We start from the raw sequence: 17,035 nt of genomic DNA, 5'->3' as shown, positions 1-17,035 counted from the left end.
ATCACAGAAATGATTTTGTATTTGCCATATTGTAATTTATGTCCATTGCTTTGAAAATGATGTCTATGAGATCTAAGAGAAAAGTTTATTGTATGAATTATTTCTTATTTGTTTAGTACATTAATGTTAATGTTTTAAATTTAATATAGAATAATTTCTCCCTATATCATCTGTCTATCAAGTCCCTTTGACGTAATCCTTCCTTCCTGAATTATCGTTCAGTCGTTTGATACTTTACATGTCCTCAGAGTCTATAGGAGTGTCTGTGGTGTGACTTTCAAGTATACTAGGAAAATAAGGTACTGTATACACGCCGAGATATTACTTTAAACGTCTGTGTGTGATTTCTTATTGTGAACAAACTTATAATTTCGGTACATCATACTATCACATATTATACTTGAAAGTTCTGTCTCTGCCGAAGTCTGTATATTACTTTTTCTATAATTTACGTTTTTCTGTGGGTTTTTTTCTCCTGATATTCACTATTTTAACGGAAGGTATATGGAGAAAATGTTTTTTAACGATTTTATGCATTAACAAACATTATATTAAAGATGCTCCACCGCCGACAGAGCATAAATGATATTCATTATTTGAACAATAATTGGTATTTAATCGTGTATATATATGTCTAATTAACACAAAAATTAATATAAAATCAGTCGTTTTGCCTTTGGTGCATGCGCAATCAGTATTTCATTCCATATATGATATAGTGCCACGGAATTTTTTCGGGATGCAATTAATTATTTTTCATATTTTTAACTTGAAGTAAAATTGGAAGCTCAAACTTTCCAGTGGTGGTAATGGTGTAAAATAAGTAACTTTTGTGACTAAAGAAAAATACTTAATCATCTACTCCTATTTTTGATAGTGAAAAAAATACCATTTGTCGGCGGTGGAGCATCTTTAAGCAAATACAACGGATAACTGTATATGTTTTTTTTTCTTATATTCGTTATTCTAATGGAAGACGTATGGAGAAAATGTTTTTTATAAAGCAAATTTAAGCAACATTCTACCACAATAGTCAGTGTTATTCAACTCTCAGGGTATCAAATAAACGATGCAGCTGTTGATTAACAATTTGTTTATACCACACGTGGTATAAACTCTGTACGCATTCTGATTGGCTGATAATTTGTAGCAACATTACATTAAGCAAATACAACGGATAACTCTATATGTTAAGCATTTGTATACAGTCGGTAATGAAAATGGTGATGGATAATACAGAAAACTTAAACGTTGACTATTGATGTCTCATTTATCAATACCGTAATCTGATTCTGTTGCTGTAAGGTACAATCTGTTTCTTGTCTCACAATTTTGTTTTTGTATATAATTAATATTTCAATATACAAAATGTATTTCTTGAGAAATAATAAGTGGATTATTTCATTGTTTGTTTCCACGAGAGTTTATTTCGTAGAAATGTGTTGTTTTTATCCATATATATTTTATAGAAAGCATGAAATTGTGAAAAATAACAGTTTTCTCTGTATAATATATATCTTAAGTGGATACTTAAAAGACACGTTTTGTACACAGGTCTATCCATGAGGAAACGTTCACTTAAATTATGCCCTTGGTATTTATCATTAGTTGGTGTGTATATATGACTAACGACCATAACGTCTACATAAATAATATGTTTGTGGTATGTTTTCTTTGTGACGTTTTGACATTACAACTGGATTAATAATAGACAATATACGTGTTCTACTCATTGTCACTTAACTGGCTCTAGTCCCCATTGTAAGCCTTGTGTTCTGATAGTTATAAGTATTTTATTGAAAGGACAAGTACTGTAGGCCTAGCCTGTTGTCTAATCCAATATTGTTAGTATATAATCTACATTCTTTTATTAACGAATATAATATTTAAGGATTAACTTGAATTTATTTTTTATGTTATGGAGATATAACACAAAAATCTTAGTGTACTCTAAATAAACCGCGAAGCGGTTTATGATGAGAGTACACTCAGATTTTTGTGTTATATCTCAATAACATAAAAAAAATATATTCAAATTAATCCTTATAATTCAATTTACTAAAAATATAATCTCTTCAATATTCAAAATTCATTTTGGGACTCTTTTGTCTATGAAATCATTACGCCGTCATCTTAGCCAATCAGAAGCAACGTTATAAACGGCGACGCCATTTTTTCCTTTATGGGCTGATAAAGTAAATTTTTAAGCCAATGAAAATGCTCGTAACAAGCAAAATTGAATTATTTATGTTTATTAACAATAAAATAAATTGATATGTATGATACTAAATCCACAGCACTGCTTTTCTGTGTATGTTTCTGTGTAATAAGCAACTGCACACGTGGAACATATATGTATTTTGTGTTTTATGTGAAAATGTTTGATTGCTGACGGGCTGAAAGCTCACAGCTTATCATTAAAACTATAAACTAGGTACGTTGTAACACAATAATATCAATTATTCATATTTTTCATTAATCTTTTCCCGAAATAAAAGTTTTTATACTCAAATTTTATTTTCAAAAGAACAAGTGAGAGTAACCTTGGAGAAACAATACTTCATTATTGTGTTTGTCACAACAGTTATAGAGATGTACTTAGCTTAATCACGATGCTAATTATATGACTCTACTCTAATAGACAGTGGTGTGTATCTATGCAGTAAATACGAACGTGTATTGGGGGACGGTCAGTGACGTAGAACGGAAGGATTTGAATACATTACACGGTTCAGTGGTTTGATATTGCAAAAGGGCTTATTTTTAGTGACAGCTGATCTCATCCACAGAATATGTTTCATTATTTTTTGTGTCAGAGTTATCTTCCTTGAGTAATAAAATAGTTTTAGGAGCAATACGTGTCTGTCATTTTGGAGATAATCTATCAGGGTAAGTGTCGATTGAATTAGTTTTTATTATTTCTAATAATTATGTGATTCGAAGGAAATCGTCATCTTTATTTCATAAGCGAAAAACTTAAATGTTCTCAATTATTTGAAAGACAAAGGACTCGGAATTAAGTGATATTGTGACTGAAAGTTTTGATTTTCATCCGAGAGATGTCAATTTATAAGTATAACCTGTATAACCTATTAATGACATTTTTCATGTTTATTTATTTAGTGTCACAGATCCTAAATGTTCTAATTATTTTTTGATACAATTCTTTCACAAATATGTGATGTTAATTAAATAGGTTGTTGTATTTATTTATCACAGTAACTCGTTCAAGTATGAAAAAAAATGAAGAAATATATGTCATTATGACACAAATGGTCAATCCCATTTTACGTATTCAAACTAAATACAAACATCTCTTTTATGTGAAGATAGGTATGTCCGTCTGTGGAATTCTTCCTTTCTTTCGTCAGATAATCTCCAATACTAACGAACTACTAATTATGTATAACATGTACACTTTAGATAATTAACGCACATTTCTGTTGTAAATCATTTGTGTATAGTTGTGAAATATAACCAACATCCCCGGGTCCCAGTAATTATACCGTGTTACAATCAAAGCAAATTACCAACTAACAGATAACACATGTTTTATGTATACAACAAATTAAAGCACTTGTACAAATCTTTCAACCAATCTGACACCGAATCTGTATAGAGAAGATTTCAATCATTGAAATTTCAGGTGTAGTTAATTATTCGTGTCAAACAGGTCGGGTGGCATCTCCTGAGTCTAATGCCTCGTAGCCTGACCATTGTCGCCTATACCCGGTAAAGTTTTCATACTGAGGTAATACCAATGTTGGGTGGGTCCGATTTGGCACCTTGGACAATAGAGACACCAAGTATTACTAAGTATTGCCTATATCTGACAGACAGGTGAGAAAATGCCTACTGGCATTTGTGACTTTCCCCAAACATGTGTACGTAATCCGTCAATATTCCCCAAGGCTTTGTTATCATAGATAATTAAACATCTAATTAACTGAATATCGACGAGTAAATTTTCTCTTACAGTCGAGTAAGAACATGTATATCAATTAGTTTTCCAACACAGGTGTGAAATTGATAATTTCAAACGATAATCATTCATCTTTTTGTTGAAAATGGGATATAATTAGATATATTTTGAGGAAATTCAATGAATTATAAAATCTTTTTATATATAGTTTAGATGTTAAACCCATTCATCATAGTTTAAACAACTTACATTTTTTAAATTACGATACGTGAAATTTATTCCGTTGAAAATGATCATTCTTTTGTAAGATAAATGCATAACATTTACTTTATATATCGTCGTTCTCCAACCATGTGCTTTTTTTAAATGCTTAAATTTTCAAAATAAAACACAAATTTGAATAAATACCTTGTACAGGTATACATGTGTAAAAAAAAATAATCATTATTTATTTTTATTATTATTTACAAATCTTTAGACCGATAATGAAAACACGGACGCAGTTTTACGTCAATGAACGAAAAACATATTAAAATTTTATCTTTTTAGCATTTTAGACCATTGATTATAGTAAAGTTTGTTCTCCTTTTTTTTTCTTTCTCGGGATTTTGTAGACGCGGTCGCATAAATGTGCAGGTGTTATTTTTTCTTATTCTTTTTTTTTCTTTCTCTCATTTCCGCGCCTGGTTTATTTCTAATTAAACCTGTATTTTATCTGTTACATTCACTTATCACCTGCATTGTAAGTAAAACACCTGCGAGCTTCGATTTACCTGTTCTAACACCTGGTTATTTACGCGCGATTTACCAGAGAGAATTCAATTATATCGTATTGTGTTTTTCCGAAACTCGATAAAAAAACATTACAATCTTTTAGCTACATGTTTTGGCCGAAAATAAGAAGTATTTCGCTCAGCATGTTTGACCCACGATAACCCCGGGAATAGAACGTGCCAGGCTGACCTCAAGGTCAAAGTTTCTCTCGCTGTGTCCTACTTATCATGTTATCTTTGCCAACAAGAACTGATAAGGGAAGATTCTAAAAATATCTTCTTTTTTCACATTGGTATTTCCTGGTGAGATAGAAGGAAACTGCAGAAAAATGCATTTTTTTATATTATCTGATAAAATATAATCCATTTGATAGTGTCAAGCCGATATTGCCGTTTTTTCAGTATTTTTATAAGTAATTACAAATGTTGCGATATATTTTCACTTCCTCGATTACAAATTGTCAGATAAAGCGGATTTTTTTTATGTACCCTATCACCGTGAGTTGTTCTTATCCTAAAAGGTCTCAGTAAATTACTTTCCCTCCGAAATTAATATTAAAAGAGTATAAACATCATTTAACGCTTCGATAGATGGGAGTTCTTATAACAAGGATGTACATTATAGATGACTATCACTTATAAATCCTTGCTTATTATAAACAAAATCCGTTCAACCTACCACCCGCGTCAAGGACACGGAATCCTCGATACTCCAGTGGTTACTATCACTGACGTTATTATCAGTGTCGAAAATGATGCCTCCAGTTTTACTATGAGATAATTTAGGGTGGATATAACGTGAGCGAAAGTAACCCCTGGAGTATCGAGGATGAGGGCTCGGTAGTAGAGGAGTTTCGACTTTATGTTGGCCTATTATTGAACACGAATCAAGAAACGTAATGAGACCGTAACAATTGAAAGAATATTATGAGTTGAATTCTAGATTCAAACATATTTTATTCTCGCACATATGGATCAGGCACAATATATCTCAACTTAATGCCCTCTCTAAAGTAGGATTTTATGATATACATTTTGCAAAATACAACACGGATGATAAATCAGGGATCATTTTATCACAATTGATTTCTGTCATTTTTTCATGAAAATTAATATCAGGTATATGTAGCCTAGGGATACGGTACGTGCGAGATAAAGTGTCTATATATGCAGCTCATGGCAAAATTATGTCAAACATATACTTTTTTAGTACGGGTCAATATTGGCAGGGCGATAAACTTTTATCGGCGTAAAAATCTCCCCCTAAACGAATTGATATAGACTTATATATATCATGTTTTAATGTATAATTAATCGTTTACGACCTTTCAAACCTAATCTTGCCAACCCAGATGCACGAGGCACGTTAATAAGTGTTTTAAAGATAAATACCTAACTTTCAAATAATAAGTAAACATACAGAAACGCGATAAAAAACGACTTTCAAATCGTTTTCTTCCTTTAAGCAAAACTCCCGTTGAAATAAGAAAAAAAACACCGTCAATGAATTTGGCTTAATGATGATTTTGGAAAATGTCAAGTAATAATTACAAACTGTTTATAATATGACAGAGTTTCTGTTAATGATATTCCTTTACCGTGATGTGTTTGTAAAATATATTTTACTTCCTAGCGCACCATGCATAAAACAGAATTCCCAATTTATGACGAAAATAGAATATTACGAGTTACAACAATGTGGGTATTTACATTTTTAAAATACATATTTTCACTTTTTTTTGTGCGTGTATAGAAACAAACAATCATTAGATAACATTGACACTCATTTACAAGTACGTGTATGAATTACAAAAGAAGAGAGAAAAAAGTGTAACGCTCCGATTATACATATTCAAAAACTAATAATGGCACGGCTTTCCGATTATTTCCTTATATGGAATAAGTTTTTGCAATGTGATTAAAATTCGTCGAACTCCGTATCGTCTGCACAATATGTACTTTTCGTGCAGAATATGTTATAGTGGGAAGTTTTAACGTAAACAATTATGTGTTTTCTGTTGGTACAACCATTTTCCATTAAAAATACAAGTAGATTATACATATTTACCTGGCTACGATATCTCTTTTTATTGATAAAGCTAATTTTTGTTGCGGGAGTGGGCGGAGCTTTCAACACCTAGATCCCGATCTATTTTTAACTAAGCTCCGCCCCTCAAGTAGCATGACATCACACACACTTGGGCTGGCTAAGCGATCAGCTGACACGGTTTGACAAAAGTTCTTTAACAAATCGCTCGGTCTGGAACTGCCATACAAAGAAATGAAAACCCTGCACTTGGAGTGTTAGCACGGTGTCAGAGAGGGCTAGGCCGAGCCGTGGGAAGGACGTGTGTGTTGTGAAGGAATATATCTAGTAGCGATATGACATATATCTAAGGTGTTCAACACTATCCAGGTGAGTTTTACCTGCAGATATTATTGGTTGTCATTGGTTGAGTTTGACAGGTAAACCCAGGTGTGTCTGTCTCGTATCAGTATAGGTAAGGCAGTGCAGTATAGCGGACGGTTTGTTTTGGGACTTTTTATAATGTTTTTGTCCCACTGTGTTATGTGTTGGGACCATTACTGACGACTATAAACAGGATATAAGTGTGCCTTCGATATAAAGGTTAGTGAAGTTATTATATCTTTATTACAAAGGCCTGTTGTTTCATTTACCTATATATACCCAATCAATACACACCTGTATACGTACCTGTACGGTACGTGACGAGCATTCACATGTTACATTACAGGTATATCATTGAACCAGGTATATATTATTATAACATTAGCATAAGTCTTATTTCATACATGTACCTATCGGTTTGAACTTGTATACAAATTTACCTAAAATAAATCAATAGCTTGTCACAATAGAGTACTTTCCAGGCAATACAACCCTTCATGTTTATCTCAAATTCCAAAGTTTGTTTATTTAGTTTCCATTTTCGAATCCCCCATTTTCAGACGACTCAAGCATTTTTATATTTTCAGTTTTTACCACAGTATTTACATTTCATGAAAAAACTACCGTTTTCGGTTTTTTCTTAAGGTTTCTTATCTTTTGAATTAGAGAATTAGAATTACACTCTCTAGGTTTTTATTGGAGTGTTACAAATTTGGTTTGGTACTGTATCTACATAAAAATACTCTTGACCTAACTCTCCATAAGGTCGTATCTAGACTATGGACAATACCTAATATCGATGGACAATGGCATGCTAAAGACAATATTAATGAATGGTCAATACTAGGATCATATACCTGGGGCTAAATATCGCTGCTAGAACCATAATAATCCACCAGCGCATATCAAATAGTCCTGTGTGTGTTATTCATATTCCTGTTTTATTGTTTATCACGTGTACATACCATATTGAATGGAAGTATATTAATATAATGTAAATGAAATGTCAATTAGATAAGACTTATAAGTTACAAGGCCCCACTTAGTTTGACCATTGTGACGTAACATTTAGATAGTCTATAATTTTACCAGTCTCCGATTCTAGATGCATGGGAACCGTCCGAGGGTTTGGATTCTTCTGCCATTTAGGCTTATACAGTTATATATTACTTTCCCATACCACAGGCGTTTGGCTCGGATCTATAGACATTTTTCTCTCTATATGTATGTAATACTGTGTCAAACGCCTATGCCAATACCGCTTCATATGCCCACCTGTCTAACAATTCATTGACTTTGTGAAATTCACAGGCATACCATTTGAAATTTCTTTAATAGTGTTTAAATGAATCAAATAGGATATGTACAATAAATGATTTATGTGTACCCGTGTGTGTGAATATATATACGGTGTAATAGAGAGATATTGAATGGGTTATAGAGTTCTCTAGGTCCGAACCAAATGAGATAAATGGCTGATATAGATACTGGGACAGGTGATACAATCCATGACCAGAAGGCCGTAATGGCGAGTGTTGATAGACGTTTGGTTTGATCTGACTTATCGGTCGTAGCCCACATATTCTCGATGCATCAGCCCCTCCGCCGCGCCCTTTCGACCACTGATCCCCTCCACAGGGGGCTATCACAGCCATCGCCCGGGGGATCGTGTACCCCTTTATTCATGAGACCCCCTCCCGTGACGATGGATGTGTATTTCTTGTGCTATGACGGAATGATAGGTGTAGATAGAGTTTATTCTCCTCACTCTCTGGGTTTGTTCACATGAAATATTGACGTACATTAATCTTATCAGCCAGTTTGAATTTATAAAGGTACTTCATGGTTACTCCTTAGTCCTCTCCAAAACTGCTCGCTAGATCGATGTTCAGTTGATAGTCGTGACTTATATACGTTTACTTTTAAAGTTTTCTTAGAGATAGCAGATATAGCTCCTTCAGAACTAAGGTAGAGTAGTGCTATGCATATCGACACTCCATTATTCCGAAGACTTGAAGTCCTGATAGCCCGAATTTTGGACATCACAATTTCAAGTTAATCACATTCTAACATTACCAGAATTCCCCCATCATCTTACTTGCACATAATCTTTCTATCAATTCTCGCCCATCTTTCTTCACCGTCCCACCATCTACCCATATACATTTCTAATTTTCTATCCATTCAATCATCCTTGCTCATCTTTCTCTCTTCACTCATTCACTAGTCATTGCGGCATGGACTAAACCTATAAATGATACATTTCTTGATGTTGCAGGTTGCGTACAGATGCTGGAAAGGTCTTGTGTGCATAATTGATAGAGACGAGCTCGGGACCTGGTGCTACTAATCGCCCCCTGGAGTAGAGTACATATCATACTCGGGATCGGGCGAGTGTATTGGCCACCATCGAATATAAGCTAATAACAGATGTATAGTCGAGAGAGATAAAATTCTCAACTACGTCCCCACATTCATCCACAGGCTTGTCGATCGTTCGGATATCAAACCCTCTTTAGTGCATGATAAAAAAAGAGATTTTTGTCAGATTTTATTTTTAATGTGTGCGTGTGTATTTATGATAGAGTTGAACATCCCTTGAACTGGTTCTTTTGAAAAAGTGAAGTGTTCTAATGTTCATGGTAGAACACGATGTCGGTGGATGTTTTACAACCTAAATTTTCATCAGGACCCAACTTCAACTATGCTCATTTTCCACGTCCGCATATGAAGGAGACTAGGGCAACGCAAGTCGAGATGAGAGCCCAGAGAAATACAGACGATGCTAATGGCAAATCAAACGCCAACCACTTTGACCCTAACTGTATTATTTACGATTCTACATCGGATACTACCTACCTACGGGGACGACTACTAGGAAAGGTGAGATTTCAATTTTTATTTCGCATTTTCAACTTCTTCAAACTTCACCGTGAGGCATTTTCGACTCCTGCTTAACAATTCTCCGGATTTTTATGAGTCAAACCTCTCAGAGGATTGACCCATTAAACGGAACAGTCTTTAATCCTGTACTAACAGTCTCGAGCCCCGTATTAACAAGACAACAGTTTAAATCCTAGTCATCTTCAACACAAAATTACAACTATCGACATTTTCTGTATTTCCACTGAATATACCCTATAAAACACCTTCAAGTATTACCCAAAACATAATTGATTGAATTTTGTAAATATAAAATATTATTATCAAGTTTTTAATTCGAGAAACAATGAAAAATCATCTTCATATCTAAAATAAAAATATTGTTAAGCTAACAATACTTCGCAGATTTGTAACACTTCATTTAAAACCGAATTCCTCTCCCAGTTTGGTTGTATTTGTTAACTGTCAAATCGCCTCTCTGCATTGTTGGTGCACCACAGTTTCACAATTGCTCGGTGCGGAGACAATACGCGGACATGAATAACTCGCCGAAACTTGGTTACTTAACGGTTTAGGTTGCTGTCGTCCATAACTCGCCGAAACTTGGTTACTTAACGGTTTAGGTTGCTGTCGTCATGTGGGCCACCCGTGCTTGTTGTCTTCAGGTGGTCTATAACAATGCTAAGCCATTTCACTATATATGACATTGGATCATACAAAATTTCCGTTCTTATGTAGCTACCAGTTATCATTACAAATATATACTGTATTTGATATTTCTAGTTGCAAAAGAAGATGTTATGTGTTCAATTTCCGCTAGATAGGGCATACCTATATTAAATACTAATGATAATTCAAAACGATTAAATATTTAATGCTAATACCAATGTAGGAAGAAAAGTAATACTTGCTCGCGTAAAACTCAACTATTGGTAATAAGTAAACATTTCTTTGAAATCATATCGTATATTGCAAAACACATGAGAGATCTATTTCCAGTCTTGTGATCAGTTGACGCCTTTATTTACACAAAGAGAACATTAAATAATCCCTTTTCTGTCATAATGATGTTTGCTGTTCACACAAAGTTGTATCTTGGTTCGCGATTCTCTTTTAAAGTTTCTTTAAATTAATGAGTCAGCGTGAGGACTTTATTTCAACGCATGGTTTCATTTACTTAATGAGTTAGTCAGGAAATCTCCTAGCACTCCTACTAATTTACTTAGGGATAGAATAGATAAGTTGGTAAATACACTCTCTAATGCTATATAGACAAGGCCCCGAATCTCCTAAGTAGGGATAGGATTCAAGCATCCGGAATCCAACATGTGCAGTCACCAAAGCGTGAAATTGTTGCCATGACCCCCAAAGATTCGCGAGTCAGGACTTATAACCCCACGAAGACAGATGAAGTTTGTGGTTATTTTTGGCATTAGAATGAAGTCATTTGTGGTTATTTATGGTATTAAAGAGTTTCGAAGCATGAAATGGCATACATAGTAATTTATATCAAAATATACAGACTACCTTTTTTTCTACTCTTTTTATCTTGTCGAACGGTAGCGTCATGGGATATGGGTTTGTAAAATCGCCAACCGGAAGTGGGCGTCGAAATAGCGTCTCCGATGGGAGTTCGTATTACTCTATGGGGTTTCATCACAGAGTGTAGACAAGTGTTATTCCTGTACTACTGTTGGTTATTAGATATAGATTAAGAAATGTCGTTTTGTCCCTTGCTTTGCTTCTTCAAGTTGGATTCCAGTATTGCCCAATATTTGGTAACATTAACGGCATTGTCAGAAGCAATAAGATTAAAATACGTTGACGTTTGATACAAATATTGAGCACTTGGAAGCAAATCATTTAATCTAATCATTTGTTTCTATCCATGTATTATCTTGACGAATGACAAAGTAAGTACGATAAAAGCCGTATACATCTCCAAAGCATCGCAATATGTACTCGGAACAATAATCGCAAAGCAAACATTCGGCACAAGGTATCGTTCTGGCACAGTTTTCGGCGTAGAGAAAGCTCAACTCAACCACACCACGCCTATTTATTTTCTCATTGCGTTATACGAGTGAAATATTTTTTTTTGATAAAATTAATGCTATATCCCATGACATACATATATATATGGCACCGTAAGTTCCATTAGCTTATAAATCTCTCGACTGCATTATTAAGGATTACTCGTACATTTCTGACTCAGCGCCGTAAACGGTAGGGGGTGATGACTTTGGCAACCACCGCATGGTTGTATTTGAATGAATACTTCTTTCTTTATTAATAAATATGGGGCGTCTCTGCTTCCCAACCATGAAGTAAGTTTACCAACAAACCGTAATGGATGTAGGTCAAACACGGAGACGCGATGTGGGCGAGTTGTGGGATAATATCTCTTCTATCTCGGGGTATGTCATAATCACATTTCCTAAAACTCTGTAGACTTCTAAATGATAGTTCTGGTGCCGAATCTAAAATCCCCTATTTTACACTTACACAGAAAGACTTAGAACAGGAATACATTTATTCAGCAATATCTCGTTTTTGACAAGAGGTTTTTTAAGCATCTCTCGATAAATTCAGACATTTCAAGATTCCAGTTTTGAGATTGCTGGTATATGTGGCTCAAGTTTCGCTCAGTGTTTACTCTTAGTGGAGCAAATACGTGGATAGTTCTGAATGAGGGCAAGTAGACCTAACTTGTTTAACACTGGTAGATAGGGAGTTGTATGTGGGACAAGAATGGTCGATATCACATTTCTTACAATTCAAAAATGGTTTAATCGGAAGCCTGGCTGGCACTACCACACGGTGTCTTTATCTGTGTGGAAGGTCGACTTCCAGAGTCAACGTTATCGGGGCTAGAGGAAGTGAGCCGCTGTGCCCGGCTAAAGTACTTAGATGCGGTGATAGCCATACAGATAAACACTCAGAGGGGAAGATAGCTTAACAGATAAAAACAGGGGAAAAACGGATCACGAGACTTCTAAAAAAATCCACATTACAACGATATAAGTCAACGATGGAAACACTAGTTTATGTATTTTATATCATGACATTGCCAGCGATGTTTTATAACCCGACAGTGGTTATTTTTTCGTATTTCGTGTGGTTTTCCAAGAGATCTATTTTAAAAGGTTAAAATGGTGTTCGTCTCTGGTGCAAATAAAAACAGGGAGACTATTGTTGTTGTTTACCATTGTCTTGGTGTTGTGCTCGGGTCGTATGTCACCCCTATCCGAATTGATTGTCATTATTTGAGCGCGCTATATTTAGAGCTTAGTAATATCTCGACAGATTTCTTTGTGGTGTATAAATAGAGCTGAGAAACATCGGCGGGGATTTGGTGACAAGTTTTGTCCTGACTTTCCTGGTTGGTTCCCAGTCCCCGCGGAAAACACGGGTCTATATTTACTTCTGAGTAAGACTACCTGTACGTGATATGCCTCCGGCTCCATGACGAAATGGCCGGTGTCATTTTCAGAGGCGAGAAATTTATGGACGAGGCCCATCACACTCGATCATCGCTAGCTGCTTCCTATGTCTTACTTCAGTCGCTGTTAATGGCCGCAGACATCGTCCATTACTGTCATGTTTACCACCGGAAGTGACGTCAGTGTTGAGAATTGGGACCCTCAGCACAATGTTTACGTTCACCTTGGCTCATTTCATCAAATATACTTTTATTTACATTGGGCTGTGTGATATTGTTTTTAATAGTTGAGAGAGTGCAATGACTCTCTGAATTTGTTTTGATGACATGTCTCATGGTATTTAAAAACATGATAAAATATGGATACTGCAATTAATGAAACTATTACTTAAGTGAATTTTGTTCTCGATTGAACATTAACATTTCTTGATTTTGCATACTCTAAAGTATCAATTCGAACTAAATGAAATCATGTTTTAAAAATACTTCAAACGGTACAACCACATTATTCAGAAAACCTTAATTCCATTCTGATCGATGTGTGCCATATCATGCCATCAATTGCATAGCTGTGTCAATTTTTCTCCTTGTAAATCGGTAACAAGCAAACCAAGGACCAAATAACGAGACTTCATTTTTTGTGAATAAATCAGTAATGTATTCGATGTTCCAATTGCATACATAATTTCTGACTTCACAAACGTTGCAGCTGATTTTAAGCAGCACTATATGAATCCTGATCATGGTTGCAGATCAGCAAAGGCATGAGCAAACAGCCAAACAAAGAACATGCTTGTTTATGCCCTTGTTCAGAGTTAAAATATAATCACCCCTTAGATCTAGACATCAAAAACATTGAATTAGATTTCATGAATCTTTCAACACGAGTTTAATTTGTTTTGTATATATTAGGGAAAACTTCGTTCGCGTTGATAACCATCTCGTTGCCAAACTCTGGTCTAAAATTAAGAATGATGTTTAAATAATACCCATGGTCGAGTTAATAACTACAAGCTTAATGTAGGACTTGCTTTATTTGTCGGTGTGGTTTAGAAGCACAGTAATCAATCTACACAAAAGCTAAAACTAAAATGGACCTTTCGATGACGTTTTAACACGCATACATCGTATGAAAGCATATATTCAACTAAACATTTTTGTGGTAGAATTTTAATGAGCATGATATTTAAATTTACTAAACGAGCTTTTCTAAACGGGCGTATCTGAGGACTTTTTTCCATTTTCACTTTTCGTTGAAGGTCTTGTGTATATATACATTGTTATACAGATAATAGCGATTCTTCGGTCTACTTTACTTTCCACAAAATCGATTCCAATTTGTATAACACCTCAGAACTCGGTCAAAAGCATTAAGCATACAAATAAAACGCCAATGAGTCCGCCGTTTTCTTTCGTCTGGAGCGTTCAATGACGTAATACCGGTCAGTGATCGGATAGCTGGCACCTACTTGAGTGGTCAGTGGCCGGATGGTTGATTACTGGACAGTGTCCAGCTGCCTAGTGGCTGTAATACCTGACTTAGTCCATTGTGTCGGCATGTTTTTATTTTAACACTTAATTGACTTGTCTGCTTTCCGGGGATAATATCGGCCTCTAATGGATCCGTCCATGTAACGGTCATTTTGGCCGGATTCGTGTGAAGTTTGACCGCAGGGCTGACCTTTTGTTTGTGTACATGCTTATAGGGCTCTCGCCGACCTGCTCGGTAGACATGGATAATCAATTTATATTATAGTATTCGAGATTAATTTGATGTTCTGGTGATTTTTCGGATATTTATAATCGTGGTCCAACCGTCTGGCCGTCCGTCCAGACAGTAAATGCAAGAACAATGGGAAAGTTACGCTGTCATAATATTACGTAAATAATTGCTTATTTTTCTTTATTGGAAGTTCTATTGAATTTCCAAACGTAAACGGATAAGCCATCATAACCAGTTGTATTATGTAATGTGTATGCTTTTATCTAAAACATAATCTCGTGTACACATTATCAACGTGTGAAATTTAAGGTGCCAAGTTTTGGTTGAGACAATATTTCGGAATAGCCAGACACATGACAAAGCTGTTTTTGAGCTATAAAGTTGTTTAAATGTTCTCAATATTGTGGCACTGTCAAATCACAGTTTGACTATACATCATTTTTAAGGAATACGACATTTGAAATAAGTTGGAAAAATTATTTCCAAGCATGTGAATGAATCTAGAAATGTTTGGTACAAGGCATCTGAGACAGCACTTTCAGGTCTGTTGGTTAGGTTGTCAAGCTGTTACAGTAATTTAACTCAAAACATCTTTTTATCTCGATGTAACAGCCGACGAATTTTGACATAAAGTAAAAATCCCACAGCTCAATGTACTGTCATGCGTTTTCTTTTATGTAATATTGATTTCCATGATCTGTTTATAATATCTCCGTCTGATAAGTATTTATGTCTATCAAATATAGGAGATCGGTGTTCAGCACGCACACCAGATGTGGTGGGCCTTTCACGCCGTCACCAGAACTAAGTCCAAAAAGACTATAATTATTTCTTCATAATGTGTCCAACATGCCATATCAACCAGATGGAATAAATGTCTTACAACGTAAAAATATGACGAACGAAATAACCTTTCAGCTTAATTTCTAATATTCATAAAGGATTCAAGTACACATCTATATCCAGCCGTTTATAACTTAAAGGAGATTAAAATAAGTTAATGTAGACCGAAATATCTACTGATTTTCTCTGATAACGTTGATGCACTTATTGATGGGTACATCTCTACCTTATATACAGACGCTATACACTTCAAAAGGACCGAGTCTGATAACCTTATCACCACAACACATTGTAGACTCACTCTGAAAACTCCACAATCTTAATTCTATACAATTAGCCTTCGCGCTCTATAGGCTCCTGGTGATCAGAAAGTTAGTGTTTACTGGATTTTCCGCCTCTGTGTCCAAATCAAATCAAATTAATCCCATTTGCCGGTTTTGTCCTGTATTGTTGGCGCTTTTGATAACTAGTTGACCACTTAAACGCTTATCGGTAGCCGATTCGTTTTCCTATATGAAGTCCATTAAAGTCAGTGTTCCTGTCAAATTTCCTGAGTGAAGTTATCAAAGACATTTTGACAACACTCTATTAATTGGTGAAAGTTCGTCACACGGAAGCCCCGCTTACCATATGTTTACTTTCTCTGAAGCCCACCGCTTAAAGTAATGCATAGGAAACCCTCTAGGAAAGCCAAGACCGGATGCTATTTATTTCGTTAATTTCGAATAAATGTCATTTTGTTTTCCCACCCAACATGCTATAAATTGTTTCTAGTTGCCAAGTGCTGATTATCTTGCATTTGATAACATATATAACTGATATTATATAATATTTCGGAAAGACTTTGGCTTGTCTACTTTAGTATACGGCGCGAATTTGATAAATGTCATTGAAAAAAATGACCGATATTATATAACATGACCTGTGGGTCTACGGAAAGACTTATCTACTTTTAATGTACGGCGCAAATTTGATATATTTCATCGAAAAAATGCAATACATCAGTCTGTTCTTTTGAAGTGACGTTTTGTAGGTTGTT

The 17,035-nt window shown here is 35.0% G+C and overlaps 1 protein-coding gene across 4 annotated transcripts in view; it reads left to right on the top strand.

The window, feature by feature from the left end:
* The first annotated feature begins 277 nt into the window (after positions 1-277).
* LOC138324779 (serine/threonine-protein kinase PLK1-like) overlaps positions 278-17,035 on the top strand; it is a 49,394-nt gene continuing 32,636 nt past the window's right edge. Inside the window, exons 1-2 of one of the 4 annotated variants that reach the window (XM_069269921.1) lie at positions 278-299; positions 9,384-9,988. In XM_069269921.1, the coding sequence (XP_069126022.1) occupies positions 9,758-9,988 (231 nt within the window). In that variant the 5' untranslated portion in view covers positions 278-299; positions 9,384-9,757. Of the gene's footprint in view, positions 300-2,870; positions 2,890-6,900; positions 7,112-7,166; positions 7,325-9,383; positions 9,989-17,035 lie in introns of those variants that run through there. The other 3 variants (XM_069269922.1, XM_069269918.1, XM_069269920.1) reach the window with 3 other exon arrangements.

Source organism: Argopecten irradians, chromosome 6 (genome assembly GCF_041381155.1).
Source record: "Argopecten irradians isolate NY chromosome 6, Ai_NY, whole genome shotgun sequence".
Lineage (NCBI taxonomy): Eukaryota > Metazoa > Mollusca > Bivalvia > Pectinida > Pectinidae > Argopecten > Argopecten irradians.
This window is presented reverse-complemented; position numbering and strand designations above follow the sequence as displayed.